Genomic DNA, 26,485 nt, shown 5'->3' on the forward strand with positions numbered 1-26,485 from the left:
TACTTTATGAGCAGCTGTTTTCATCAAAAAAAAAAAAAAACCAATAGTCAGTTTCACAGTTGAAAAAGTTACACATTTAAAATATTTTACAATTCATTATATATTCACCAGGTTCCCATTTCCTGATGGGCAGTAATATAAAGCAGAACAGAAGGGACAACCTCAGAGTTGATGACTCTTGACACCAAGTTTTACAGAGGACATGAAGAACCACAAAAAGTCTCAGGTTCTACCTTAAAATAGCAACCAGATTCCATTCTTCTTCTTTCTTTCTTTCTTTCTTTTTTTTTTTTTTAAATCTAATTAGAAACATCTTAAAAAAAAAAAAAACAAAAACCAGAAAGCAAACAAACGAACAAACCAAACTCCACAGTAAGAACAACAGATTTCAAATTAACAGCAGTGTAAAATCTTCAAACTAAAGTTTTTTTGTATAGCTGAGAATATGGTAAAAAGTTAAAGCATGATTGGAGAGTTACTTCTTGCTACAGTGTATTTAGTTTCTTTCTTTCCATTTGCTTTCTTTCCTTCCAGAAATAATTACTGATGAGACATCCTCAAGTGACTTAGTGAGACTATGGAGCCCAAGTCATATTTACACAATAGTCATTCACTGACAAGGACGGTCACCTGCAGAGGTGACCGGGTCCCGCAGCACTTTCTGGTACTGAAGCACCTGGGAGTAAGTGGCACATTATTGCTCTCTGGAAACAGATATTGATTACCCCAGCTGCAATTCAAGTTTGGCTTTTGCCTTTTTGAATACAACCAGTTCTCCTTTCTTTACTTATACCCTTCATAGACTATAGACTTTCTTTCAAATAAAATCAATGTGGTTGTAAATGACAAAATAAGCTATGTGGCTGTGTTTTAATTGTGCAGAGACCCTGGGAGGTGATACTGCGGCAACTGATGGACTAATGTTAAACATACACACACACAAGCACACACATACACACAAAAAAACCTATCAATTTTGTGCAAGGAGGCTCGCGGCTTTTTGTTTTTGTTTTTTGTTTTGTGGGTTGTTTGTTTTGTTTTGTTTTTGTTTTTGTTTTTTTTTTGGCACTCGGGAAAACACAGTTCTCTGTAATTCTTTAGTTCCCACCATCAAAGTTGAGGATTTGTACCATGTCACTGAGTTTGACTGTAATAATCCCTGATATAGAGAAGAATGGGATGTCAGTACCTAGCAACTGTATATCTAAGTAACACAAAGTGTTAAATGCCAAGTTTAAATAAGTTAGGAAGTTTTCTATATCTGTAAAGAATCTATCTGGTTTTCTGCATAAAACAGAGCTTAAATTCTGCTTAACTATTCCAAGACAGTTTACAGAACCAAGTTCCCCTAATCTTCAGGTTTATTTTTCTTGTTGGCAATAATATATACATGCTTTAGTGAAGTACCTAAATCTTCAATAATTATGCCCTTTAAGGGTTCTAAAAATAGGCAGATATTAAGAGTATTTCTATTAGAGTCCCCTGTTCACTATTCAAAACTTCTATGTAGGTGTCTGGCCTCAAGGTGAGCACTGTATTACAGGGATTCTGTTTTCTAGCGGGTACAGCGTGCGCTCTTCACAACGATGCTCCCCAGGAACGCCTAAGCTAGGAACTGTCAGGAGATTATTGCACAGTTTTTCTTTTTTTTTTTTTTTTCTTTTTATTTATTCTTTTTTTTTTCTTTTTTTCTTCTTTTTTTTTTTGGTGTGGCATCTGAATATCTGCTAAAGCTATTTTCTAGGACATGAATCATTCAAACACTGAGTAGAAATCTAGAGCGACCACTAACATTAGCCCTACATCTTGGATGGATGCATTTCAGAATGCTTACTAATGCACTGTGCCTGAATGGGATTTAATGACATTGGAGTGAGACCTCACCACTTGGAAATGGGACATGATAGTAAAATGGGTTAATGTCCTACTTTTATCATTGAAGTACGGATACGTAGCTTACGAAGGTAAAAAATTCATGGTTTCCAGTCTCTCATAATGTAAAAAGTCACTCATGACTAGACCTCTGCAGAAGGATTAAGAGTCAGGATGACACAGGATGATAGTCGGTTTTGTATTCATTTTAGTAACGGGTTTCATGTGATTGTGCTGTCTCAACTACAGAGGAATGGATGAGGGCATCGTGTAAAAAACGGACAGCAGTGGCAGGGAAGCGTGTGCAGTTCAGTCTGTTCCGTAAGGAGTCATACAGGGGTATTTGGATAAATGGAAGAGTGCCTGAGCCTCATCTACAGACCGAGAGAAAAGCTAACCATGCTGTTACCAACGATAAAAAATTTGGGGTGCAAAACAATGCATGACTATGGGACAGATTATGTAAATAAAGAATATATATTAATGATAGTTTCTATAATATAAATAGCCTTTAATAAAAAAAAATAATCTTTTTAATAACATTAATACTCACTTCTATTTTCTGGAAAACATGCATGAAAAAAAAGTATTCAGTTCAATTGCAAAAGGAGAAACAATCAGCTGAAAGTGAACACTGTACAGGTCAGGAACAGGGGCTCCCTGCAGCCTCTCCTCTGCGCTTACTGCTGTACTGGATGCCAGCCCAGAATTTCCCTAGGAAATAAGTCAGATCCTTGTAAATACTGTCCAGAGAAAAAAACAACAAAAACAACACCCAATAAAAACGCAGCTGTCTGCAGGTATCATTGTGACTGCTTTCAAAACCGCAGGTGAGACCCCAAGTCCATCAAAGTGTTGTTTGTTCAAAGCAAAAAGCGAGTCCCTTCACCCCAAGTGTTGTTCCTCATTAAGCAGGGAGTCAAAATACCCACTTCAAATCGTTAAGTCTGAACAGCAATGGGAAAATCAGAATTTTCCTTCTTCTCCAATTCATGTAACTTAATATAAGCTTCAGCTTACTCAGATCTATAGCAGTCACAGCCTTGGGTGTGTCCACGTGTTAGACAGAACACTGGCAGACAAACAACAGCATTCTCTTTTTGTCTCCATCATTTGTATGTATTTTGGGGATTTTTGTTTTGTTTTGTTTTTTTAAAAAAAAGATACAAACAATCTTCAAAGTTTACCTTTTTTTGGACTTAAGGCATAACATGAAATTGCTCATTATTCTAAAGCTGGATTTTGAAATAAACTAGTTTAGTGCTATCAAACCCTGCTTGCGTGTACAGTGTTTCAATTTTAGAGCACGTTGTTTATGTTCTTGCTCAAGTCCTAATGTTGTTCCTGACTGTGCCATCCCATGCCACTGTCTGCCTGCTGCCACTCACTGCCATGCAGTGGAGAAGCCGGGAGCCAGCTCGCAGTCCCAGCTCCCATCTCAGTTCAATGCATGCTGCTTGATGGTGTGGAAGATCCAATCCATTTTTGTCGTCCATCCACCATGATGTGCATCATTCATTTGCTTTGTGAAATATTCCAAAGCTTCTTGCTCAGTTTTGTCCAAGGCTAGAGTCTTTCGGATATATGCAATGTCATCAAAAGATTGCAGTTCTGGCATTCCAGAGCCAAGCATCATTGAAAAAAGGTTGATGAAGAGATTGGCATGCTGCCGAATCGCTAGGTAAGCCTTGTAACACATCTCCTGAAACCTGTAAGGGGGAAGAACCTCTGGTCAGTGAGCGGCTAGTACACTGGCTTTACAGAATTAGCACAGCTGTCCTGGGTAAGGGTCTAACCACTCACTACCACTCCTCTCCCTTGCCTCACACTACTCTAGAATGTGCACTCTGCAAATGAGTACATTGTTGCCTCTCAAGCACCTGAAACAGTGCTTGAACATTAGAGGTCAGTATTTATTACATGTCTAACTGGTTTATACTAAAGTAAGGCTTTAAGGGCTTAGGCACCTAAAATCAGAGGACTGACATACACAAAACAGAATTTAATAGAAGACCTTGGAAATCTAAGATAGACTAACAATATACCAAGGTGGTCAGAACAAACAGATGTGCTAAGAATTATTGTCTGTTGGCTTTATTCAGGCTGGAACCAAAAAAACGTGTCATAAGCACTACACATTACTTGAGAAAATAAAGTAGGGTCTAGTTATTTAACAGCAGCTAGTAGTTAGAGTGTTTAAGGGTTACTTCCTTTGTAGGTTGCACTTAGCTCAATGAAAGAAGTCATCTCCATGTGCCCCAACCCCGACATCGGACAGAAGAGACAATAAAGACTGCATCCCTGCTCCACGTGCAGGCAGCAGCCCTGCAGTGCACAGTGGGCACGCACGCACGCACGGCCTTGGAGCTCACCTCTCAAACTCTCTGGTCTTGGTGTACTCTTGTGCTCCTTTACTAATCACAATCAAGAAATCCTGCGTCAACACAAACGGCACACGTTCCCGCTTATAACCAAATTTTTTCTTCTTGTGATCCAAAAAGTGCCCAAAATCTATATGAAACAGCTTTCAAAAATAAGAAATTACATTTTAGTTCAACATGCAGACATAAAAGATCTTGAGTTAATATATCTGAAGACCCAGAAGGCACTTTAAAGGCTACTACCTGTCCGTCATCTTTCACCATGATGTTGCTGTTGTGCCGGTCTCCAATTCCCAAGATAAAGGTTGCCACGCAGTACCCCGCGCAGGACCGAGTGAACAGGTCAATGGCTGCATCATATCTACAGCAAGGAAATACACACCTCATGTGTGCTATGGAAACGGAGTGGCTGTGGCCAAACTGGGAAAATATGGCTGACATTTCTCATTAATAACAGGAAAAAAAGTATGTCTGAAGAGCCGAGAAGTTCTGAGACTCTTAAGTTCTCAAAGGACTTTTCAGATGTTCCTTAGAATCTAGGCGTAATTCTTATCAGAATAAAAGAAACAGCCACCATAGTCTCTTTCTCCATGGGATATGCAGCTGCAGTGTGTAAAGGCCAGGAGTTAACACTCGCGGTCTTTTATCATTCTCTTATTCATTTAAGGATTTGTTTTTACTTGTGTGATTTTTTTTTTTTTGTGTGTGAATGTAAACACACCTGTGGAGGCCCAAAAGAGCATGTGTGGACCCATGGAGCTAGAGACAGGCAGTTAAAACTATCAGATATGGTGCCAGGAAGCAAATCTAAACCCTCTGGAAAAACAGCAAGTGTTTTTAACAACTAAGCCAATTCTTCAGCATCTCACTGTGTTATTTTGAGACAAGGTCTCTCATTGAACCTGGGGCTCACCACTGACTGAACTGTGGGCAAGCCAGCCCCTAAGATGGAACTGTTCAGGCTCCTTGCTTTGAGCATACACCATGAGGCTTTTAAGAGTGTCAGAGATTGAGCTTAGGTCTTCACATGTGTGCAGTAGTACTTCCATCAGCCAAATTATCTGTATAGCTCTATAGTCCCCAGTGTTTCTTACACTACATCCCAGGCAACCTGAAACTCAAAGAAACCCTCCTGGGTTAGCCACTTGAGTGCCGGAATAAGCCAAATACCCAGGAGAAAATGATTTAAAAAAAAAATAAAGATAAGGTCTCACTACATAGAGCCCCTGCTAGCCTGGAAACCACTATGTATACTAGGCTGGCTTCAAACTCAAGAAACATCTGCCTTCCTCTGCCTCTGTTTCTCTATGTAGCTTAGGCTGGTCTGGAACTGAAAACCCACTTGCTAAGTAATGGGATTAAAGGCATATGTCACCACTGATAGCTTTGAAAATTAATTTCTAAAATATAATTTTAAAAAACTAGGGGTAAAGATTTGAATGTATAATGTTACTTTAGAAAGAGATTTCTTTTTCCTTCTAATGATATAGCTATGTATGGGCATGTGCGGCTGAGTACAGGCACTGTGAGGCCAGAACAGGGCATCAGTTTCCCGGGAGCTAAAGGTACAGGTGATTGTGAGGAACCCGCGAAGGGACTGGGAACCGAGTTGGGTTTTTCTAACTGGTGCACATGTTCATTTTGTTTATAAGGATTAAAAGAAAGAGAATAAGAGACACAAGGTGATTGATCAGGGTCCACCAAAGCAATTTTTGTTCACTCACAATAACCTCCAATGTTTCAAAGTTCAGTCTATTTCTCTTGAGTTCAGTGGTGAACCACTAGCATCCCCAGGAGCACGGGAGCAAACTCACATCTCGCCCTTGTTCTTGTCCTTGAGCCACTGATGCAGTGTGTGGCTGTTGAACTGCAGCGCCCCCTTCAGGCCTCCTTTGCACTGGATTTGCATGATGGTGTGAGAGTTTCTCACTACCTCGATGAGACCCACACAGTCCCCAATGGATAGACAGCCATAAGGTAGCATGCTGGAAATTGACAAAGGCAGAATCTTAAAACAGCAAATATTTTTAATTAAAATAAAAATATAATCACACCATTCTCCTACTGTCTCCTTTAATCATTCGCATGCACATTCTGTTGCTCGATCTCAAACTCATAGACCTTTACTTCCTTGTTGGTATTTACGCACCGTCTTCCTGAATATGTTTAATACAACTTCGTCAGTCCATATAATATAATGTTACTTGTATACATGTTTTCAGGGCAGAGCACTTGGGATTGGACAATCTAGGGGCTCTTCCATCTGGGGACATTGTCTCCCACTTTCAGCATTTCTTAGTTGCCTGCAGTCTTTGTCTAGGGTTGTGGCCTCAGGTGATTCCCTCTACCTCATTAGCATGCCTACTGCTGTCATCATTGTTCACGTCTTGTAAATCTGAAAATATTTTAAAAGGCTCAAAATCTCCACATTCAATTGGTTAATTTTCTCACACAAATGACCTTTGTCTTAACATACTCTTTACTGTTTATACCGACAAAACTATTCCTAAAAATGAGCCCATCTAAAGTCAAATCATTGTCTGTTAAGGTGCCATTCTGTACGGCACAAAACCATGTGTATTAAATAAAGCTCTGATGGGGACAGACAGACAGATGGTTAGAAGAGTTGCCTGCTCTTCCAGAGGACCCAGGTTTGGTTCCCAGCACCCATACGGTAGCTCACAGCCATCTGTAATCCAATTCTTGGGGATCTTTCTGCCTTGTGGGTTTGAATATGTTTGGGCCAGGGACTGGCACTATTAGGAGGTGTGGCCTTGTTAGAGGAATGTGTCACTTAGGGGGTGGGCTTTGAGATTCTTCTCCTAGCTGCCTAGAAGCCAAGTCTTCTTCTGTTTGCCTTTGGAACAAGGTGTAGAACTCTCAGCTCCCCTAGCACCATGTCTGTCTGGATGTTGGCATGCTTCCTGCCTTGATGATAACAGACTGGACCTCTGAACCTGTAAGCTGACCTAATTAAATGTTGTTCTTATAAGAGTTGCCTTGATCATGGTGTCTCTTCACACCAGTGGGAACCCTAACTAAGACAGACCTCCATTGGTACCAGGCATGCATGTGGTAGGTATTCATACATACGTGCAGCAAACACTCATATACATAAAACAGAATAAAAAGTAATAAAACCCCAATAAACAAACAAACAAAAAACAGTGAGAAGACTGACTTTCACATTCTTTCAAAATGTTTTTTTTTTTTTGGTCTGGGTCTGCTGGCCAACTGTATTTTTAAGAAGTGATTAATTCACTCATTATTTTTTTGTCTATGCATGCGCCTGTGTGAATTTACATGCTGCCACTTGGGTGCTGGAAGCCAACTCTGGTTCCTCTGCAAGAGCATCAACTGTAGTTAAGCCCTATTGCACATGAGCAGGTTGATGTGGGTGGTTGTTTTATTTTTCTAAGATGTTTCTATCTTAGCTTCCCTAGGGCATGACTCACAGGTATATGATATCATACTTAGTCTTATATGTGATGTTTTAAACGAAGTACATGAAGAAGCATGTATATACAGGTAGCCAGGAAAAGGAAGGATAATGTGATGGTTTTCCTTGATACTATTCTATAGTCTAATAAGATATTTGAGTTGCAATGTGAACTATAAAACTCTATCAATAAACTTGATGGCTACATCTAAATTGACGTGTGTTGTAGGTTTTAACATTAAGGACATTATGGGTCCCTGTACTACTCATTTAGAAGATACTCTGCCTTGTGAGTTTTATAAATTTTCTAAACTTACTTTTTACTATGACATAATAAAAGATAAAATATATATTTTTTGATTTGGTCTTGATATGCAGCCCTGGCTAGCCTGGTATCCACCTTCACCTCCTGACCAGAATCCTCCTGCCTCTGTCTCAGGTATGGGATTACAGATGTGCACATCATGACCAGCCACAAGTATAGATGCTAGCACCAATCGCATTTAGAAAGTTCAAGCTGGACTTTTCAAGTTTGGGAATAGTGTTTTCACAATTCTAATATTCCCTCAGAAATTCAAATTTTATTACTGGCAACAAAACTGCCATAGTTGTTTTCCTTTAAAAGACACACGAAGGAGGTTTACTTTCAAAGAAAACACCTGTCAAATAGCCTAACTGAATCATGGCTTGACCGTTAGATGTTTAAGTTTTGGTATTTTTGGAACAGGAATTTGCTATGTCTGGGATGGCCCTGAACTTTTTAGATAGTCCAGGTTGGCCCGAACTCTGGAGTTGTCTGCCTTAGTATTCTGACGTTAGGGCTTATAGGCAAAGTATCTACACTTGATTTATCAGTTTGTTTTTAAAGTAAAAATGGTATTCCGTGAAAAAGCACCTAGTTCTACAACTTACATCCATAAATGCTCTTCTGTGATCTAACTGTATTTGTGGCTATGGATGAAGTGGTTCTGGGTACTTTTATCTTGTACTGAATATTGAAGAGACACACAGTGTGTGCAGTCAAGGTGGGGCCATGGCCCTGACAGGTGCCCAGCCAAGCGGTCTTCTTCTGGGGTCAACACAGCTGAAAGGAGTTAGAGATCTGAAGAGAGCGTTGACATCAGACATGGAAGGCGGAGTATGGAGTTTGCTCTGTTGGTTTCCAGTCTTGCTCTGGTCTGGTTTCTCCTCACTGTGCTCCTTCCTTCCTTCCAGAATGATAATGTACACTCTGTACTACAGTGTGTTGGAGCTATGTAAATGTGCTTTGATTTAACAGGGGATTGAGTCTCAGAAGAGCCTTTGGACTTAAGACAGTTGAGATGGTGAAAGACCGAGGAGACTTTTGAGGTGGGACTAACTGTACTTTGCACTCTGATATAGCTCTAAGTCTATTTAGGCCAGTGTGTGGAGTGTGCTGTTCTGAAGATGGCCCCTGAGGCTCATGTATTTGCATACTTAATCTCTAGTTGGTGAACTATTTGGGAAGGAACAGGAGGTGTGGCCTTGTTGGAGGAGGTGTGTCACCAGGTGTGGGCTTTGAGGTTTCAAAAGCACTAGAAGCAAGGATTATGAGAGCATAGAACATTCTGCAAAGTTAGGGGAGAGAATACAGATGGTCACAAAAAACGGGGGAGAAGAAACTGACAAAAACTTCAGGTGCTTTGCTAAAAATTGATAAAAGATAGCTTTAGAATTACTGAATTTCTATGATGAAACTTTCTTCTGAAAAATATTTTTAAATTTGTGTGTATGAATGTATGTATGCATATATACTGTGGGGATCCAAAGAGGGTGCTGGATTCCCTGGGATTAGAATCAATCAATGTGGTTCCAACTCCCAAACAACCTCTGCTCTTCTGCAAGAATAGCAAGTGCTTCCTAACTACTGGGTCTGTCTAATCCTAATGGTGATGCTCCAGGGATGGGCAACCTTAAGACACTCACAAGACAGTTCTTTTCACTTAGACGAGTCTCTTCAGCTATTGGGTCATGCAAGAGAAAAAGCACAAGGCAGCCAAGAGTGCCTCCTCCTAGTTACTACTGTGCTTTTGTTTGTTTTATAAACATTTTTAATACAGGCCTTCAGAGGCTTTTCCATTAAGATAGTTAATTCTCAAGATAATTTTCAACCCATGCCTACCGAAGGTCAAGGCCTTGGTTTTGCCAGATGTTCTCCATGATTCGGATGATCTGAAGGGTTAACATATCTTGCCGTAAGTCTGAAATTCAAATATATATACACCACCACTTAGCACCATTGTTTTCAGATGAAAATAAAGAACTGTATTCAATCTTCAAGATAACTCATAAGACAGCAGTGCTTTAATTTTTAAATCCAGTTCTAAAATATTTGCACAATCATCTTGGTAACAAGATATTTCAAAAAGTTCCAAGTCTATTTAAAATATTTACCTTTATGAAGAATGAAGTCTAAATTTGGTTATAAGGCAATCCTGGGGCCAACAGCACTCACTGTTGAATTTGTTCTTCTCACAAGCCACTGGTGAGCCCCTCTTCCTGTAGCCCGTTCTCCACATAAATGCCCTAGTCTCTCAGAAGACTGCACTCTGTCTCATGGTTCTTTCACTTTTGGAATTAGCTGCTGAAAAGTCTTTGTCCAAACTTTAAGCTATAGAGGGCAGGCTCTGCCATAGTCCTAGGATCCAGCACACAGATGTTTTGGATGCTATGCAAACCACCCTTGCATACAGGAAGTAATAAGCCAAGGCAGACAAGGATTCCAAGGCTCCCGATTCTGAAGGAGATCAAATTTCAGCTCACTTGGGGAAGGCTGATACCAGGTTGACAGTCAACTGGAGGTTGAGATCAGGTTTTGACTGTCACCTTTTTAAAGACTTCTCTGAGATAATAGTCTTTGAAACAGAATTTCACGTAGCCTAGGCTGTCCTTCAATATGCTATGTAGCTTCCTGCCTTCATTTCCTAAGTGCTGTGACTATAGTTGCGTGTCTCTCTGTCCAGCTCAAACAACTCTGATGGAGAGATTGTTTCAGTGTAGTGTCAAGACCACCTTTACTCATGTAGTTCTGACCATTCCCCTCCTGTAATGTCAGCTTTCCTCAGCCCCAATGTAGCTAAGGAGGATGGACCAGCTTTGGTCTTTCTTTGGAGTCTCATATTCTGGGTGAGTTCTTGAGCACACGCGCGCGCACACGCACACACACTTTTTTTCTCCTGCTAGTCTGGCTTCTGTCAATTGAATTCACAGTCTGACCCAGCGATGAATAAGGGCAGAGACTCGCTATTTTTGCTTTCCTAACTCATGGACACTCCCAGGGGGTGGAAAGGAGTACTAGACTCAGAATTATAGGAGTCAACCTTCAGTTATCTCACCTGGTTGCTAAGATTCAGAACAAATGACTTTCTTATGGCAGGAGGGTCTACCTTCAGGGCAGATAAGGGGAGCTGAGAAGTGTCTGCATATGCCTACTCTCTCCAGACCTTTAATATCTCCAGATATTAAAGCATAATATCCCAATTCCCCAAACTTCTTCACATACACACTGTAAAATATTCTAGATTCCGTGCAGCACGCCCTAAGCGGTTAAGCGGTTGCCATGGTTCCTAAACATCTTGTGTATAAGACAGCAGCGTGCACACAGCATGCGCTCACTGTGCTCTCCTCACCGTCGCCATTTTTAAAGATGATCTCATTGTTCTGAAACAGTAGCTCTGACATGATGTCTGGGTTCTCCCAATTCAACCACAGTGGCCTTTTTGCAGAGGACATAATTCGACACTCTTCAAGCCTGTAAAAGAGTTTAAGACTTTACCAGGCACTTTAACTTTTTATACTCTTGGTCTTTGGGGTTACTTAAAATTCATACACAATATAACCTTTTGAAGTTTTATAAGACTTAAAAAATTTTAAAAACCAATAAACATTAATCTTAAAAATGTTTATATAAAATTTCAGCTAATCTAAGAATACATAATTGGTTTTATATAGACCATTTCCAACTTCTTGTCCCTGATATCAGAATTTGTAACCATAGAAAGATTTAAACTATTATCAAAGTAGCAGAAACTAAATAAATGTAGCTGTAGTTTAAAGCTATTTTACTATTGCTGTCTTATAAGAATTGGAGGGTTGGATTTTTGTTAAGACTTATATGGAAAAATACTTACTGAAACATACCAACAAGGGGCCTTAACCTTACCTGAGGTTTCCTAGTTGGTGAGCAGGATTCAGAGGGGACAGAAAACCCTGCAAAGCATCCATGAAGTCTGGCTGTCTCATCTGTTCAACCAAAAACTTCATCTGTACCTGATAACAAAGCACAGCCCGAATGAGAAGTGCAGTTCATAAGGGGAAAGTAGCTGCTGCTTCCTTTGACACTTGGACTGCAGCAGTGATCTGTGCTTCTCTGCCCTAGGCCAGGCCAACTCTGCTGACTGGGAAGTCCATGACTGCAGCAGTATTACTGGGGAGGGTCAGGGTGGGATCACGGTTCCAGAAGGCAAGCTCTGTTGGATGACATGACCCTAAGCCAAGTTTCTCAAGTACTTCTTGCTGACCAGCCGTGGCTTTCGTAAATGAATGTGCATTAAAACCTTGCCCTGCCACTTGTATACTGGTTGCTTTCACAGTTAAGTTTTATGTGGTCTGAAAAAGTCAAGTACTGACTCCTGGCACTGTATTGAGAAAGTCTGCTGGTCCTTATATGAGGACAAGGAAAAGACCAGGCTACTTTAGATTTGAGCTTAATATTCTTTCTTTTAGGCTTTGTTAGAGAACGTCATACATTCACAGTTAGGTAAAAAAGAATGAGGATGGAAAAATCTAGAAAAGCACTTGCTGTAGAGAACCTCACACTCCATACACTGTGTAGATCTATCCATCTATTCAGAACTATCAAGCAGTATCGGACATATTTAAAGGAAATGTTCATTTTTTGAAAATAAAAAATGTGATGGAATAAAAGAGGTTCTCGTAGTAACGCACAGTTCTCCCCCTAAAATCTGAGGAGTGAGGTTCCCCACTTCTCTCTATTAAGTGAACAGCTAGAAACTCTCACTAGCAGACTTTTGAGTAAAGGTAAAAAGACTGAGATCTCTGTTTGTCTCCAGTGTTAGCACAGGGCCATCCATACTCTAGTATAAACACAAAGCTATCTACAGGAACCAAGTGTGACTTCAGGTCCTCACCATAATCTCATTCAGGCTGCCAATGAGTTGAATCATGAACCCCTCTTTTTTAATGAAGTCACTGTACAAGAGTCATTATGTAATACGCAGACTCGAGCACAGAATACATGCTTAAGAAATTATCTTTTCAAAGCTCCTGTGATATAAGTATTTTTTTTTTCTAAGTTTCAAAGCAGTGCCCTGTTGCCCAGGCTCACCACATCAGGAATAGCACAATTCCTTCTGATCTGTTGGTCTTTTTACACTCATTTCTTTACTCATGCACACGTACCACAGAAGACATTATACCACAGCCTGGTTGGTGTGCTGCTGGGGCTGACCTTGTGCTTGCCATTCATGTACCAGCAACAGCTATACTCTGGCCACTTTTACATATTTTCTAATAATCTCTATTTGAATTTATATGCTGCACTTTCAAAGAGTCAACTCAGTCACATATTTTAAGGCCTCTAAGTTAATTCAGTGACTTTCTTTTAGCTTGAATGCACCAACTTTAAAAAAGTTGTTTTTCTTTTCAGTATTATTAACATAGATGTTGGGAAAAACTGACTCTGTAATGCTAATTTATGTTCTTTGGGTACTGGGAGTTGGTGAATGAATTCTGCTATTTCCCCAGAGGGGAGGCTACGCTTGCTTTTTAGCTGGCAGTAGTGAGAGAAGAGGGTGGGAAGGTCCTGAGAACCTGAGTGTGACAGGTGCATACCGAGTCCAGTTAAACTCACTGCTCCTCATTTTTGGAATCATGACCAACATTATAAATGAGAGAAGAATCATTTTAATCACTTATAGCCATGTAAAACAGCACACAGTGGGTATGCTCAAAGGAGGTGACAAGTGCTTTGCCTGTCATGTGATTAGCTTCTTTCTCACAAGCACTATGTTTAAAGTATTGTTTTTATTTTACAGTTGAAGAAAATGAGTCCTAGGAGCCCACATAATATATCTACAACACAACTGGCAGGCAGTAGAACTCAAATCCAAACCGTAAGAACTACACCCTATGTGTGCACTGTGCTCCAACTTCAAGGGAAGTCTACAGAAGCAATGGGAGAACCATTCACACACCTTTTGTGTCTCATCCTTCTTCTCCTGCTTGAGGATATCCGTTAGGTTGATGAGCTTCTCCATGGCCTCTACTTGTCTGTTCAGGTGCTTCAGATACATCCCACAGGCACGGCAGTAGGACTCCAATAGCAGGCCAAACCTCTGACTGACAGTCTTATTGTGCATCTCAGATCTAAAAGAATAGGCAAAATTTATCTGTGTATACACAGGGTTTCTATTTTTGTTTTATGCATATGGGTATTTGCCTGCATTTCTGCCTGTGCACCATGTACATTCAGTACCTGTGGAGGCCAGAAAAGAATGCTAGACTGTTGTGAGCTGTCATGTGAGTACTGGGAATTCAGCTCAGGTCCTCTGGGAGAGCTCTAACCCCTGAGCTCTCTTCTCCAGCCCTACAAGTAGTTTTGTTTGTTTGTTTTTTAAGTGTCTAGATAAGGCAAAACTGTAATCTTGATCAAGAGTGTGTACAGAATAGCAAATACATGGAGCCAGGCAGTGAGTTTGGTTTTTATTCTAATTCAGGTATTGATCTAAATCTAGTCTTAAATTAGCATATATGCTTTCTCAAAAGATAGAAAAACCCTTTTCCTAGTCCAATACATGTTTTAATCAATAACACAATGTTTAAAACTGACCAATTTAGAAGAAAATAACCAAGTGTTTCAGATAGGGAGGTGTAAATTTAATAACAAACTAGGTATTCTACTGATTTAGGTTTTATTTTAGCTACTTTTAATTCATGAATCTCAATGTAAAATACAAAAGGAGCAAGTAGAAAAGGAGAATAATAAAGTAAACTGAAGCAGGTAAAAAGCTAACTGAGTTTTCCAAGTCTCCTGCAAGCATGTTTACATTTTCCCAACTGCCTCTACATTTATTTTAAACATAGCTTCTCTAAATACCTACTTTAACAGAAAAAAAAAAAAGTACAAAAAACAAAGCTACACTAGACACAAACCTGTTTCTAAATTTCTTGTACTCTAGGTAGTTTGTGACAACTCTGAGTACTATAGCACACTTCCAAAAGTTGTTCATCCCCCCCAACACACACACACACACACACACACACACACACAAACACAGACAAACAGACACACACAGACACACACAGCAGCAGCATCTCTCAATGAAGCACAGGCTGGGCTGGTAGTTGGGATTCTCCTACCTTAGCTTATTTTCTCACAAGGGATTCTCCTACCTTAGCTTATTTTCTCACAAGAAACCTGGTAATTTGGCATTATCACTCTGAATTCCTAGATAGACTTTATTTTGGGACAATGTCATCTATTGTCATCACACAGTGAAACCTACCACAGCATTAATTTGCATCTGGCAAACTTTACTTGGCTCAAAATAGAAGCAAATCCTTCAAAAATATTTGTACTAACCATGCAGAATTTAGTTCTGACTTATGTTGGTCATTTAATTCCAAAAAAAGAACTGTGCAACAGGCCTGCAGCATAAAGCAGCTTTCCAGACAGACGCAGCAGCAGCAGCAGCAAGACACATGCACTTACTAGGGAAGTGAGTCTTATATATATATAGCTAAGAAACTTGGTAGGGAAATAATCTGACTTACTTTAAATGCCAAAAGAAAAAATGGCCAATCCTTTGATTTGTCAATGCTTTCTTGAGTAAAAATCTCACAAGCAGGTTATCCAAATATTGTTCATATTTTAAGACCTGAGGAATCAGAAGAAAAGCGACAAAAATTCAGATGAATCAGGTCCATTTCTCTATGGCTGAACTTAAAGAAAAAAATTCTATACATAAAGTAATAAATGGATTTTTAAAAAGCATAAAACTAATGCTGCTACTTTGATAAGCTGTACAGAGGTGGAGCAAAGCATTTCAGTTTCTGGTATCTTACCTGTACAAGCTGAATGAGGTACTGAGAAAGTTTGTCATCTGTTAAATATTTTTCCAAGCACCGAACAGCAAAACTCCGAACCATAGGATCTGGATAGTTACAGTCCAGGAGTTCCATGGCTTGCTCTGGTTTGATTGGAGGCCAATCTTTTACTAAGCAGTACATCTGCGAACAGAGAATAAGAGTAAATAGTGGGGTGAAGAAAAAAAAAAAGAGTAAACGGTATGTTAAAGTCTAAAACACTGTCTTAACATCTTATCTAAACTTAGCTTAAATGAAATATCTTAAAATTTGCTTTATATTTTTAAATTCTATTAGTTTTACATATGAAAATGATTATGGCTGGCATTTTCTTAGTTATCATAATAATTTATAGTCTTATTCTTCCTCTGAATTGATGCGGATTTTCTGAGAGTTGATTTAATCAACCCATGGGTACTGCACAAGAGTCTCTAAAGAATCTCACCTGGGCCACTTCGTCTCTGGAATTCCACTTGACAGACAGAAGCAATTTGGGTAGGATTTCAGGAATAGTTACGCAGTAGTGTCTGTTGGGGAGATAATAAAGACCATGGCGACATGTGAAGGACTAACATCTTATTCCCCATCATGCATCAGTATCACCTTCTAAGTTTATTATTACCACTAGCCTATATGAACACCCAAACTTGTGTTGAAGACTCTGGTTGTACATTTACTTGCATATCTATTCAGATACAGTTAAAAGGGTAAAGATGAAGGATTGAAATGGAGGATAAAGGTGAGTTGACAGGTAAGAACAATTACATCTCTGCGACTCTGCTCTGCAGGCACCCCAACAGTTCACCTCTGTGAACTTCATGAGCTTACTGGACAAGATCTGTGCTTCACAGATTCTCTATAGATTATGGACCGTAACTCCTTCGGTTAGATGCACCAGTGTAGGGAGCCAGTGAGTGAGCTAGCCAATGGGTAAAGGTGCTTTCCACCGAGCCTGATGATGTGTGTAGACAGTGAAAGGGGAGCTGACTCCTCAAGACTGTCCTCCAGTCTCTACATGCATACTGTGTCGTAAGAGAGCCCCACCCCAGCATCATAAGTGCAGTGTAATAAAGAAAAAAAAATGCACCAGCGTCTCAAGGAGCAGCAGGATTGTTTCTTTCATAAGGAAAAATGTAAGCCAACAAAGCCATGAAGAACTGGTCTAACACGCACAAGAGCACATGTGTGCATGCGTGGGTTCCTGCTTGAACTTCATGTTTAAAAAAACTCTAGAAAAACAAATTGTCAGTCTGGGGTTACAACGCAGTTGCAGAGTATGTGCTTAGCTTGTAGACGGCTGCAGATTAAATCACTACCGTCGATTAAAAACATGCTTGGGGATGTGGATGTACCTAGGTTGGCGACATGTTTGCCTAGCATGCACGAGTCCTGGGTTTCATACCAATTTACAGTACATTGTAAACCAGGTGCGGGGATACATGCCTGCAATCCTAGGACTGAGGAGGTAGAGGCAGGAGCCTAAGAAGCTCAAAGCTATCCTTAACTACAGTTCAAGGCCAGTTTGGGCTGAAACCCTGCCTCAACAAAAAAAGAAAAAACAAACAAAAAAAAAAAAACCCCAACTTTTAAATGTTTAAGTATCAACATAGAATGTTGTTCTAGAAAGAAATATCTGTATCCATACTTTTGAAAAGGTCACCATCAATAAAGAAAGTAACATTTCAATTATGTCTTGTTTATTCTACTAGGTATGGTAAGAAATATGGTTAACACCAAGCCAGGAGTTATGGGGCACACCTGTAATCCCAGCATCAGTTAGGAGGCTGAGCTGGAGGACTTCCAGGAAGAGGCAGCCTGGCTATACCCTGAGCTCACAACTAACCTGGACTACAGTGAGAGACTCAACCTCCAAAACAACAACCAAATGATGTGTGTGCTGGGTCACTCACATGGTGTCCCTGACAGGAAGAAGGTCCCTCGGCCTTCAGCCTTGAGAGCCTCACTCCCCACACTTGCCTGTGGCTCCATAGGAAGTCTTTCTCTTGTTCAGTGATTTCAGACAGTGGGTCCCGGGTGCAAAGTGCTCGGAGCTGTTCCTTGTCATTTTCTCTTAACTCATTGTCTCTGGCTAGTCTGTTACTCTGTAAAATAAAGCTCAATTTTATATGAACTTCTCTGCCATGGATTTCCTTGGACATTCATGAATACATATTTGAAAAAGCAAACTGGTGCTTAATAAGCCTCACATAGCTTATTAACTATTACAAAAACAATCTGTTATTCTCACTCAACTCATTTAAAATAGTACCTGTAGAACAGATGCAGGTATGTGACTATTATCACCACCAACAAGTAGAACAGTGACTCCCAGCCTAGACTGGGCGAAGGGGAAGGAAGCCAGCCTCTTCCTCTCCCTGATGAGGCTCTTCCTACACTCCACTAACTATAGCCTGATTGATACTGCTGTGACAGAAAGATGAAAAGGTAGTAGTATCCTAAAATAAAAATGCAAACCCTTTCATGTTCCTTGCTAAATCATCCTCATAACTAACTATTGGCAAGCTTTTAAATGTAAATGTCAACCAAGAAAGATGAGAAGATGAGCTCAATCATTAAAGCACTGTGCATCTCAACATTAAGGAACTAAACAAAAAGTAACAAAGTTATTATGTAATCCCAGGAAAAAGATAGATTTATTCTCTCTAAATACTCTAAGTCTTTGAATAACAAACACCCCAAATAATCCCTGAGTATTACCATGTAATGAAACAAAACAACCAAACAAAACCAAGAGGTCCCATGAGAGGCACACTGATTAGATAAAGATGCTTACTGCCAAGCCCAACAACCTGGGGTTCATCCCTGGGACTCACATGGTGGAAGGAGAGACCTACTCCACAAAGCTGTCTCTGAGCTCCACATGTAAGCTGGGGCATGCACACACACTTCCCACCACTTACAAAACACAAGACATCTGAAGTGTGATTACAGATGCTTTTTAGTACATAATACAAATTATTATATATCTTTTTAGCCTTTTGGAACAGTACAAACAAAAGGAGTCCTCCTTGCTAGTGGTCTTTATGGACTCATGCATCCTGAAGTTATACAACAGAATGAGGAAATTCTAAGTGAACATTATCATTGAACAAGCACTTTTAAGTATGTTCTGCGCCCAGTTTCATTCTTGCTGTTTGTGTTACAAAGTAGATCCTACTCAAAGAGTACCCATTCTAGTAGCAGAGTTTTCTAAACAGGAAGTCTTTCTAATGGAGAAACCGGAAGACAGCTAGGGAGAACAACAGCCAGTGGCTAAGGTCAGAGACAGCAGAGGAGAGCGGGGTCTAGCATGTGAGCTGGCAGCTTAGACTGACAAGTGTTTTCCTGAGAGCTACCTAAGGGATGAATGCCATGATTTCATCTGTGTTTCATGTCGCCTTTTGCAGCTATTCCAAAAAAGAAGGGAAATCAGTTAGGAGGCTACATGGGTCTAGACCAGAAACCTGTTGTCTTAAATCGTTACTAATTATCATCAGCGTGCAACGGACTCCATCTGCTTCTGTATTTTTGAAATGTTTATGTTAATATGAAATAATTTACAGAAAATCAGGAAAGACAATTGTACTATGTATTTTAATGAGAATCTAAGCATAATAAACTTAGTGTTTTCTCACCTGAAATTCACATTGAGGTATCTTTGTCAAACTATAAACAACACTGTCATAACACAATGTTTGACACTGATGGCTCATACTTTTGCTGAAAACAACAAGATGGCCATTTTTTCATGTTCAACAGTTATAAATCATTTTAATCATTTATTTCATCATTTCATTATAAATCATTTCATTTATATTAAAATCACATGATCAAGGAAAGACTTCTTCATCACTATTTTACTTTCATAGGCCTCTGCATATCTATCTGCCTTCTACAGTTCGTCATGTAGAAATGTATGGAGTAAAGTTTGCTGCTGAACAGTATGGTGCTCAATATGGATGCCCAGCATGAGTGGACTGAGCGAAGCTCTGCTAGTAAGGCACACCATGGCCGCGAGACACTCCAGAGGGGGGTGGGGGGTGGGGGGTAAGGAAAGCCTACCTTGAGGTAGGAGTATCAGCTAACTCAGACCTGGACAGAGCAGAGGGAAGGACAACGGCTGTGTTTAGGCTTCCTCTGTTTCCTACCCAGCAGCCACCTGGAGCAACACCATGAAGCTGCTCTGCTCCATGCACCTGCCCCTCCATGAGGAACAAAGACCCCCTAAACAGGAGCCCAAAATACGTCTTCCCTTCCTCGATTTTCTGTTTTAGATTTTTAAAAAGAAAATTATTTTACATCTACAAATGTCTATCTGTGGTCTGTGTACATGTCTTATGCCTGCAGAGGTCAGACAAAGGCAATGGATCCTAGAACAGGATGTCTGTGAGCCATGATATATGTGTGTGTGTGTGTATATTCACATATGTAATATATATTACACACACACATATATCAAATATGAATATAATATGGGTCCTCTGTAAGAACAAGTGCTCTAATCTGCCAAGCCATCTTTTTATAGCCAACTTCCTTGTTTTTCTCAGTGCATGCTATAGTAATAAAAAGTGATACACATCATGGAACATGAAATAAATGCTACATATGGGATAGAGTTTTTGACACAAAATATAGAGATTGAATCACTCTTATTCGATTACTAACTCTACATAAATACTATCTGTCACTGGAAATACTTTCCCCACTCCTTTTATCCTACTGAGGATACACTGTTTGACAAGTCTCACCATCAAGTCTGAAGCTGTGACTCTGAGGTGGGGTGACTTTCCCTGTCTCCCATGGACTTCTCGTTATTTCTGGAGACATTTTTAATCGTGAGTTTAGTGCTAGTGGTTCAGAGGCCACAAATATGGTTCAGCATTCTGTCACACACAGCATAATCTACAAACAGGATGCACTTGGCATTCAGTGGAGGCTGAGCCTGAGAAACACTGATGCCCACATTCCTATGATTTTCCCAAGGAGGGAAAGTGAGAACACTGTCTAATTAAAGTCTAAAGACATCACGGGGGGTGGGGGGGACCTTTATAAACCTGTTATTTGCAGACTCATTTAAATCTGTACACTCTTCTTGGAGATGTCACTACTGACTGGCGTGTTCTGCTGACTCTCCAGGCTATTATACCCTCCTCCTCTACATCTTTGTGTTTGGTTAGGTCTCCCCTGAGCATAGAAGCAATGAAATAGAAAAGTACCTTAATATCTAGGAAGACTAAGGCTCCACAATTTTCTTACACTTCGAAACATTTCTTATATATCTAAATGGCAAACCAAAGTGTTCTCTATATTCTATAAAAATAAAAGACAGTATAATTCACAAAATCTCAATCCTTACAAAGTATTACCATTGCTCCAAAAAGAAATGCTTTTAGTTTATTTTGTTTTGTGTTTACACTGTGTACACAGGAAGACAACTGGTTTAAACTGTCTGACAGGGTTCTTCGGAAAGGAGCTGTTATTCACTGTCACTATGCCTGGCCAGGCACACACATGTCACAACCTCCACTCAATATTAATCAGCAAGCTTAGTGAGCCGTTCTTGATCTTCTTAACCCTGGTGCTCAAGCTTAGACAGCGAAGTGAACAGGAACACTGTCTGGAGACTTGGACTACTGTGGTGTGATGGAAAGCTGCTTCTGCTGCTTCACAGTTCCTCTCGTGTTTATACATTAGCCTCAATTTCTGGTGCTAACGCAGAGGCTCTCCCTGGACGTCCTTCACACCTCAGTTATTCTCAGCATAGCATTGCTCTTCTCACCTCTGTGCCTTCACCATACCATGCTCTATGATCCACAACTTCATTAGAGCATCTACACCAATGTTGTATACACAGTGGCATCTAACAGGGCTTCAAATAAAGCAAGAATAAACAGGTACAGGTGGAATACAAGGATATAGAAAATGTTCTTTACTGAAGTCCTACTACCGAGCTCAACAGTAGCCACACCAGGACTGCTGAGCCACACAACCCTTGCACACAGAGAAGAACGTGCTCATCTCTAGACACTGCTGCGGAGACATAGGAAGCTCAGGGTGTCCTCACCAGTCCTGTATGAGAGTAACTGAATCCAGCTTCTCGGGACACGGACCAATTGGCATGTTCTTCGATCACAGACATGTCTGGAAACTTCACCACACTGCTGAACCAATCAAACTCCAACTCTAAGCATGGAGTTTCCTATAAGAGAGAACACAGGTTATTGAATATATATTATGCTTAGTTGTCATAAACAAACTAATTTCTGAAAACAAAAGGCTTACTTTATTTGGATTTGACCCAGTAACACCAATAGGGTTCAGCAGATCTTCTAACCCATGTGGTACAGGCCAGAGATTCAAAGCCATTTTCCCGGACACTAGGGTGTCTGTATAATCAAACAAGTTTATGTTTCCCCAGGCCAACGGACAGTGCTCCTTAATGAAACAAAGAAAATATTCACGATTCTGTGAATAAATCACACATTTCCAAATATGCTTCTCTGGGAGGAGAATTCAACAGTCATCTCTATAACCAAAGGAACACAAAGTCTACCAAAACCACAGTGGCTTTTCAAAATTGAAAGGCTTTTTGTCCTGCCTTTTCTCTATTTTCAAAAGGATGTGTGAAGCAGCCCAAGAGTGAGGTGTGTGGTCACTCCAGCAGTCACTCAGTGTGGTTAACAAATTATACTGACATGAACTCATGACATACTTATGCATCAGAAACGGACTTCTCAGGCTCTCCCAATGTACTTTTTTTTTTTTTTTTTTTTTTGGTTTTTCGAGACAGGGTTTCTCTGTGTAGCCCTGGCTGTCCTGGAACTCACTCTGTAGACCAGGCTAGCCTCGAACTCAGAAATCCACCTGCCTCTACCTCCCGAGTGCTGGGATTAAAGGTATGCACCACCATGCCCGGCTCCAATACACTCTTAAATGAGAAAGTCACTAATATTTCCCAAGGCTTTAGTCAATTAGCATTTTACTAAACAAACAAACAAAAACCCACCATGGTGGTACATGCCTATCATCCATACTTGAGAGCAATTCTGTGTCCAAGGGACTAGGACAGGACTAGGCTGAAACAACAACCATCCAACCAACCAGAGAGTGTGTGTGTGGGGGGGTGGGGGTGGGGTGGGGGATTGGGGAGCCACAGCTGGTTACATAATGTGATACTTTACCTCCTTAGCACCCTTTCGGCCTTTAACAGAGCAGATTGAAAGGCAAAGGCGCGCAGCACGAGGAAGATCAGGAATGTATATGTCATAATTCAGCCATTCATTCCACCTATAGAAAATTGACAAACCAAGCTTTATCCTGAGTGTACACATGGCTCCATACTGCATCAACACTAAAGACAAGGCAAATGACAATCCAACAAAGATACATTTCAGAACTGTATAAAAATGACCAAAAGTTGGGGTAGAATGGCCTTTATCCCAGCACTCATGAGGTTAAGGTATGCTATGAGTCTGAAGCCAGCCTGGCCTACATAGCAAGTTCCAGGTCAGCCAGAACTACACAGTAAGTCCCTGTCTCAGAAAGCTGGGGTGGGGGTGGTGTCTGAGTCAGTATTATTTGTCATACCTCAAGGGTGACGCGCTACAGGACAAAGGACAGATGGCAAGGAATGCACTAGGTGGAAACCTCATGCACTAGGACTAAGTGCATCATTTGCTATAACCAAACGGAAACTGGAAAGCCTTGGAAAATGAACAGATGTATACTCTATGTCCCAGCTCCACTGTGAACAAAACACAGGAATGTGCTATCCACAGACTGCTAATTTAACTATCCATAATATCCTCCAACTTAATAACCCAAATCCAACACTGAAATAAAGGTGCAGAAGCCACAGGCTGGACACATACATTCAGGCCAACACACAAAATAAATAAATAAAATTTTAACATTTTTTCCAAGTCTACTCTCCTATCTTTCCAATAATTTCATATTAATTTCTGATTTTATTTTTATAAATGCTTTACTACCTTTCATATTACCATGGATTTAACCTCTACTTTAAAAAAGATTTTTTTTTTTGAAAGATAAACGTTTATTGTTTGTGTGTGCTGTGTTTGTAGGATGTGAGTGCAGGTGCCTGCAGAGGCCAGAAGAGGGTGATGCATTCCCTGAAACTGGAGTTATAGGTGGTTATGAGCTGCCCAATGGGAATGCTGGAAACTGAGTTTGGGTCCTTAGGAAGAGCAGTTCTGCTGAGCCACCTCTCCAGTGCTAACTAGAAACTTTGTGAAGTAAAGACTACAAGTAAGACTTTTATAACTTGTTTGTTTGGTCAGGGTGTGTTCAGTGAGGCCCAGGCTGTCTCTGAGCAACTATGTAGCTAGAGATGTAGCTACACTCCCGATCCTCCTCCCACAGCTAGTAAAAGGCAGAAGGCTTAATAGTTACTTTAGTTTTTCTAAATGTCAACACAGTAGCAACTACTATGAAATCTTACTTCTTCCTTTTGTAAAGTGTTACCCTTGGTTCTGAAACAACCAGGACAGATTATTCTGGGGCCCCTGCTTAGGGCTCCTGGAATTCTTTGGATTGATTCCTCAAAAATACTGTTCCTTTAAAATCTCCTACAATCAGCCAACCCCCTACTCTAGCAAACAAGAAGTCTGAAGAACAGGATATGAAACTGTTGTCATGTGTACCATCTACCCTCAATGATGCCCTGATTGAGCTACAGGCTCAGGTAAGGTGACAACTGCCTCTCCTCACCCTGACAGACAAGGGACTGTCACCCTGAACTTGTCCTAGGCTCTAGGACACTCATCAATGCTGGGAATGTAATAAAGATTGCCTTTTTTTTTTTTTTTTTGACTGTCAGATCTCAGTCTAACTTTATTGTGGAATTCCTTTGAGGTCTCACTACTTAGCTCTACTGCATTCTATAAAGTCCATCTTCAGTCAAGGGGTTGATTCTTATCTTCAAAAATCTCTCACAAGAAAGAGAAGGAAACAGGAGGCCTGCAAGCTCTGGACCAACCGCCTTTCACTTCTCCTCAGCAAGCCTAAGCAAGAATGAAGCCCATGGTGCCCAGCAACCCGCTTTCCCACAGCAGACTGTTTTCACTCAAAGACTCTCTAACTGAATTCCTAAGTGCCTGTTCCTGGGAGCCATTTGAAGGAGACGGCCTTAAAGTTCAGGTCTTGAGTCAAGAGCAAGTCTTTGACCTTGAAACAATGGAAAGATCGAAGCCAGTCACAAGAAGTCCTTATGTTCTATATGTAAATAATGGAAATACAGATAACCTGCATAAAGCTAACAACATGAAACACATGTAAACACCCTCTTACCTAGGATTGGAACAAGGTACTCTTTGAGTGTTCACATTGTCACATAAGGGTTCTCCTCCATGGTAGATACCTGTTCGAACATAGATCTAAAAAGAAGAAAGAAAAATGTACACTATATACATGTATATACATACATACATACATGTATCACACACACACACTTATATATGGGTAAATCAACACTCATCAGAACCAATGCAAATGAAGAGTTCTGTTCAGATGGTTTCTTTGTACAGCTTTACAATGAACTGATAGAGCCTCTTGACCACTATGAAGTTGACAGAGCTACAAGCCTGTGGCACTATGCATGAAATACAGAGACCTTCCTTTTCCAAGATAAGCTGGTATCAGGTGTTACTTCAAACTCCTGAAGCTAGACGAACAGTTCACAAAGACATTAAAAGCTCTGCTATGAGATGTCAACATATTCACTTAATGGGATTAAATAAAGACTATAAAAAAGGCCCTCTTTAACTCTAATCACTGTTTTACTAAACAGACTCTAAAAATAATTGACTTTAAGAAGCCTACAATTATGTATATTCTAATTATAGACAGAACCATAGCTGTGTGAAAGGGAAGGCAGGTATACCTCAAACAGAATTCATGAACTGTTTCTATTTTCTGAGATTTGTGTTTTTCTAGTCACCTGAAAAAATACAGAGGTCAACAGCTTGTACTGTGCTCCACAGAGGCTAATTACAAAAAGACTTCCACAGAGCAAACCTCAGCATTGGCCTTACCTTATCAATGTCTCGAATATTTACATTTACATAGGTTGCACAAAGAATTTTTATTCTGAGCGCACTATTTATGACCCAGAGGGATTTCGTAGATGTCTCTCCATTCATGTAGGGTGTGGCTGTGGAGATGCGCCTGGAGTATGAAGGCATGGTGAAGCTATCAATTGGCAGCTGAGAGTATAGGCTTTCTTTGGCCATCAGCATCAAGTTGGGCATCCTCCCCAGCATTATACAGCTTCTTATGTACTGTAAGAGATCACAGAGGGAGGGACTTCACATAAGGCACTTCATTCCTATGACAGCATGTAGGAATATTATGAATATTTACACATTGATTTACAAAGGTGGTTTGAAAAATTAAACATAGACAACACTTGATAGTAGCTGTTTATAATGCAGTTAGAACCTCTGAATATATTTATATAAAATAAAAAAATTAGGGCCAACTTTTGATACTATTATTTTACTCTTAACTGCAAAACACTACAACAGTATCAGAAGCGATCACTGTAATAGAAAAGCAGCTTCCTTTGGTGACCCTGACAGTGCATGTCAACCCTGAAAATTAAGCCTTTCTCAGGGTCAAACCCCACCCTACTCCCTCCAAGTAGTTC

The 26,485-nt window shown here is 40.3% G+C and overlaps 1 protein-coding gene across 1 annotated transcript in view; it reads right to left on the reverse strand.

Moving 5' to 3' along the window:
* Positions 1-26,485, reverse strand: part of Pik3ca (phosphatidylinositol-4,5-bisphosphate 3-kinase catalytic subunit alpha) — a 69,335-nt gene continuing 42,850 nt past the window's right edge. Inside the window, exons 5-21 of the mRNA XM_021157563.3 lie at positions 25,872-26,117; positions 25,129-25,214; positions 23,001-23,106; positions 22,102-22,254; positions 21,884-22,018; positions 17,797-17,921; positions 16,265-16,346; positions 15,799-15,963; positions 15,508-15,611; positions 13,929-14,100; positions 11,876-11,982; positions 11,343-11,464; positions 9,836-9,914; positions 6,068-6,238; positions 4,497-4,614; positions 4,245-4,396; positions 1-3,581 (exon numbers count right to left, since the gene is read on the reverse strand). Of these exons, the coding sequence (XP_021013222.1) occupies positions 3,311-3,581; positions 4,245-4,396; positions 4,497-4,614; positions 6,068-6,238; positions 9,836-9,914; positions 11,343-11,464; positions 11,876-11,982; positions 13,929-14,100; positions 15,508-15,611; positions 15,799-15,963; positions 16,265-16,346; positions 17,797-17,921; positions 21,884-22,018; positions 22,102-22,254; positions 23,001-23,106; positions 25,129-25,214; positions 25,872-26,117 (2,394 nt within the window). The 3' untranslated portion in view covers positions 1-3,310. The remainder of the gene's footprint in view (positions 3,582-4,244; positions 4,397-4,496; positions 4,615-6,067; positions 6,239-9,835; positions 9,915-11,342; positions 11,465-11,875; positions 11,983-13,928; positions 14,101-15,507; positions 15,612-15,798; positions 15,964-16,264; positions 16,347-17,796; positions 17,922-21,883; positions 22,019-22,101; positions 22,255-23,000; positions 23,107-25,128; positions 25,215-25,871; positions 26,118-26,485) is intronic.

This window comes from Mus caroli, unplaced genomic scaffold (genome assembly GCF_978045245.1).
Source record: "Mus caroli unplaced genomic scaffold, Mus_caroli_1 scaffold_3, whole genome shotgun sequence".
Taxonomy (NCBI): domain Eukaryota; kingdom Metazoa; phylum Chordata; class Mammalia; order Rodentia; family Muridae; genus Mus; species Mus caroli.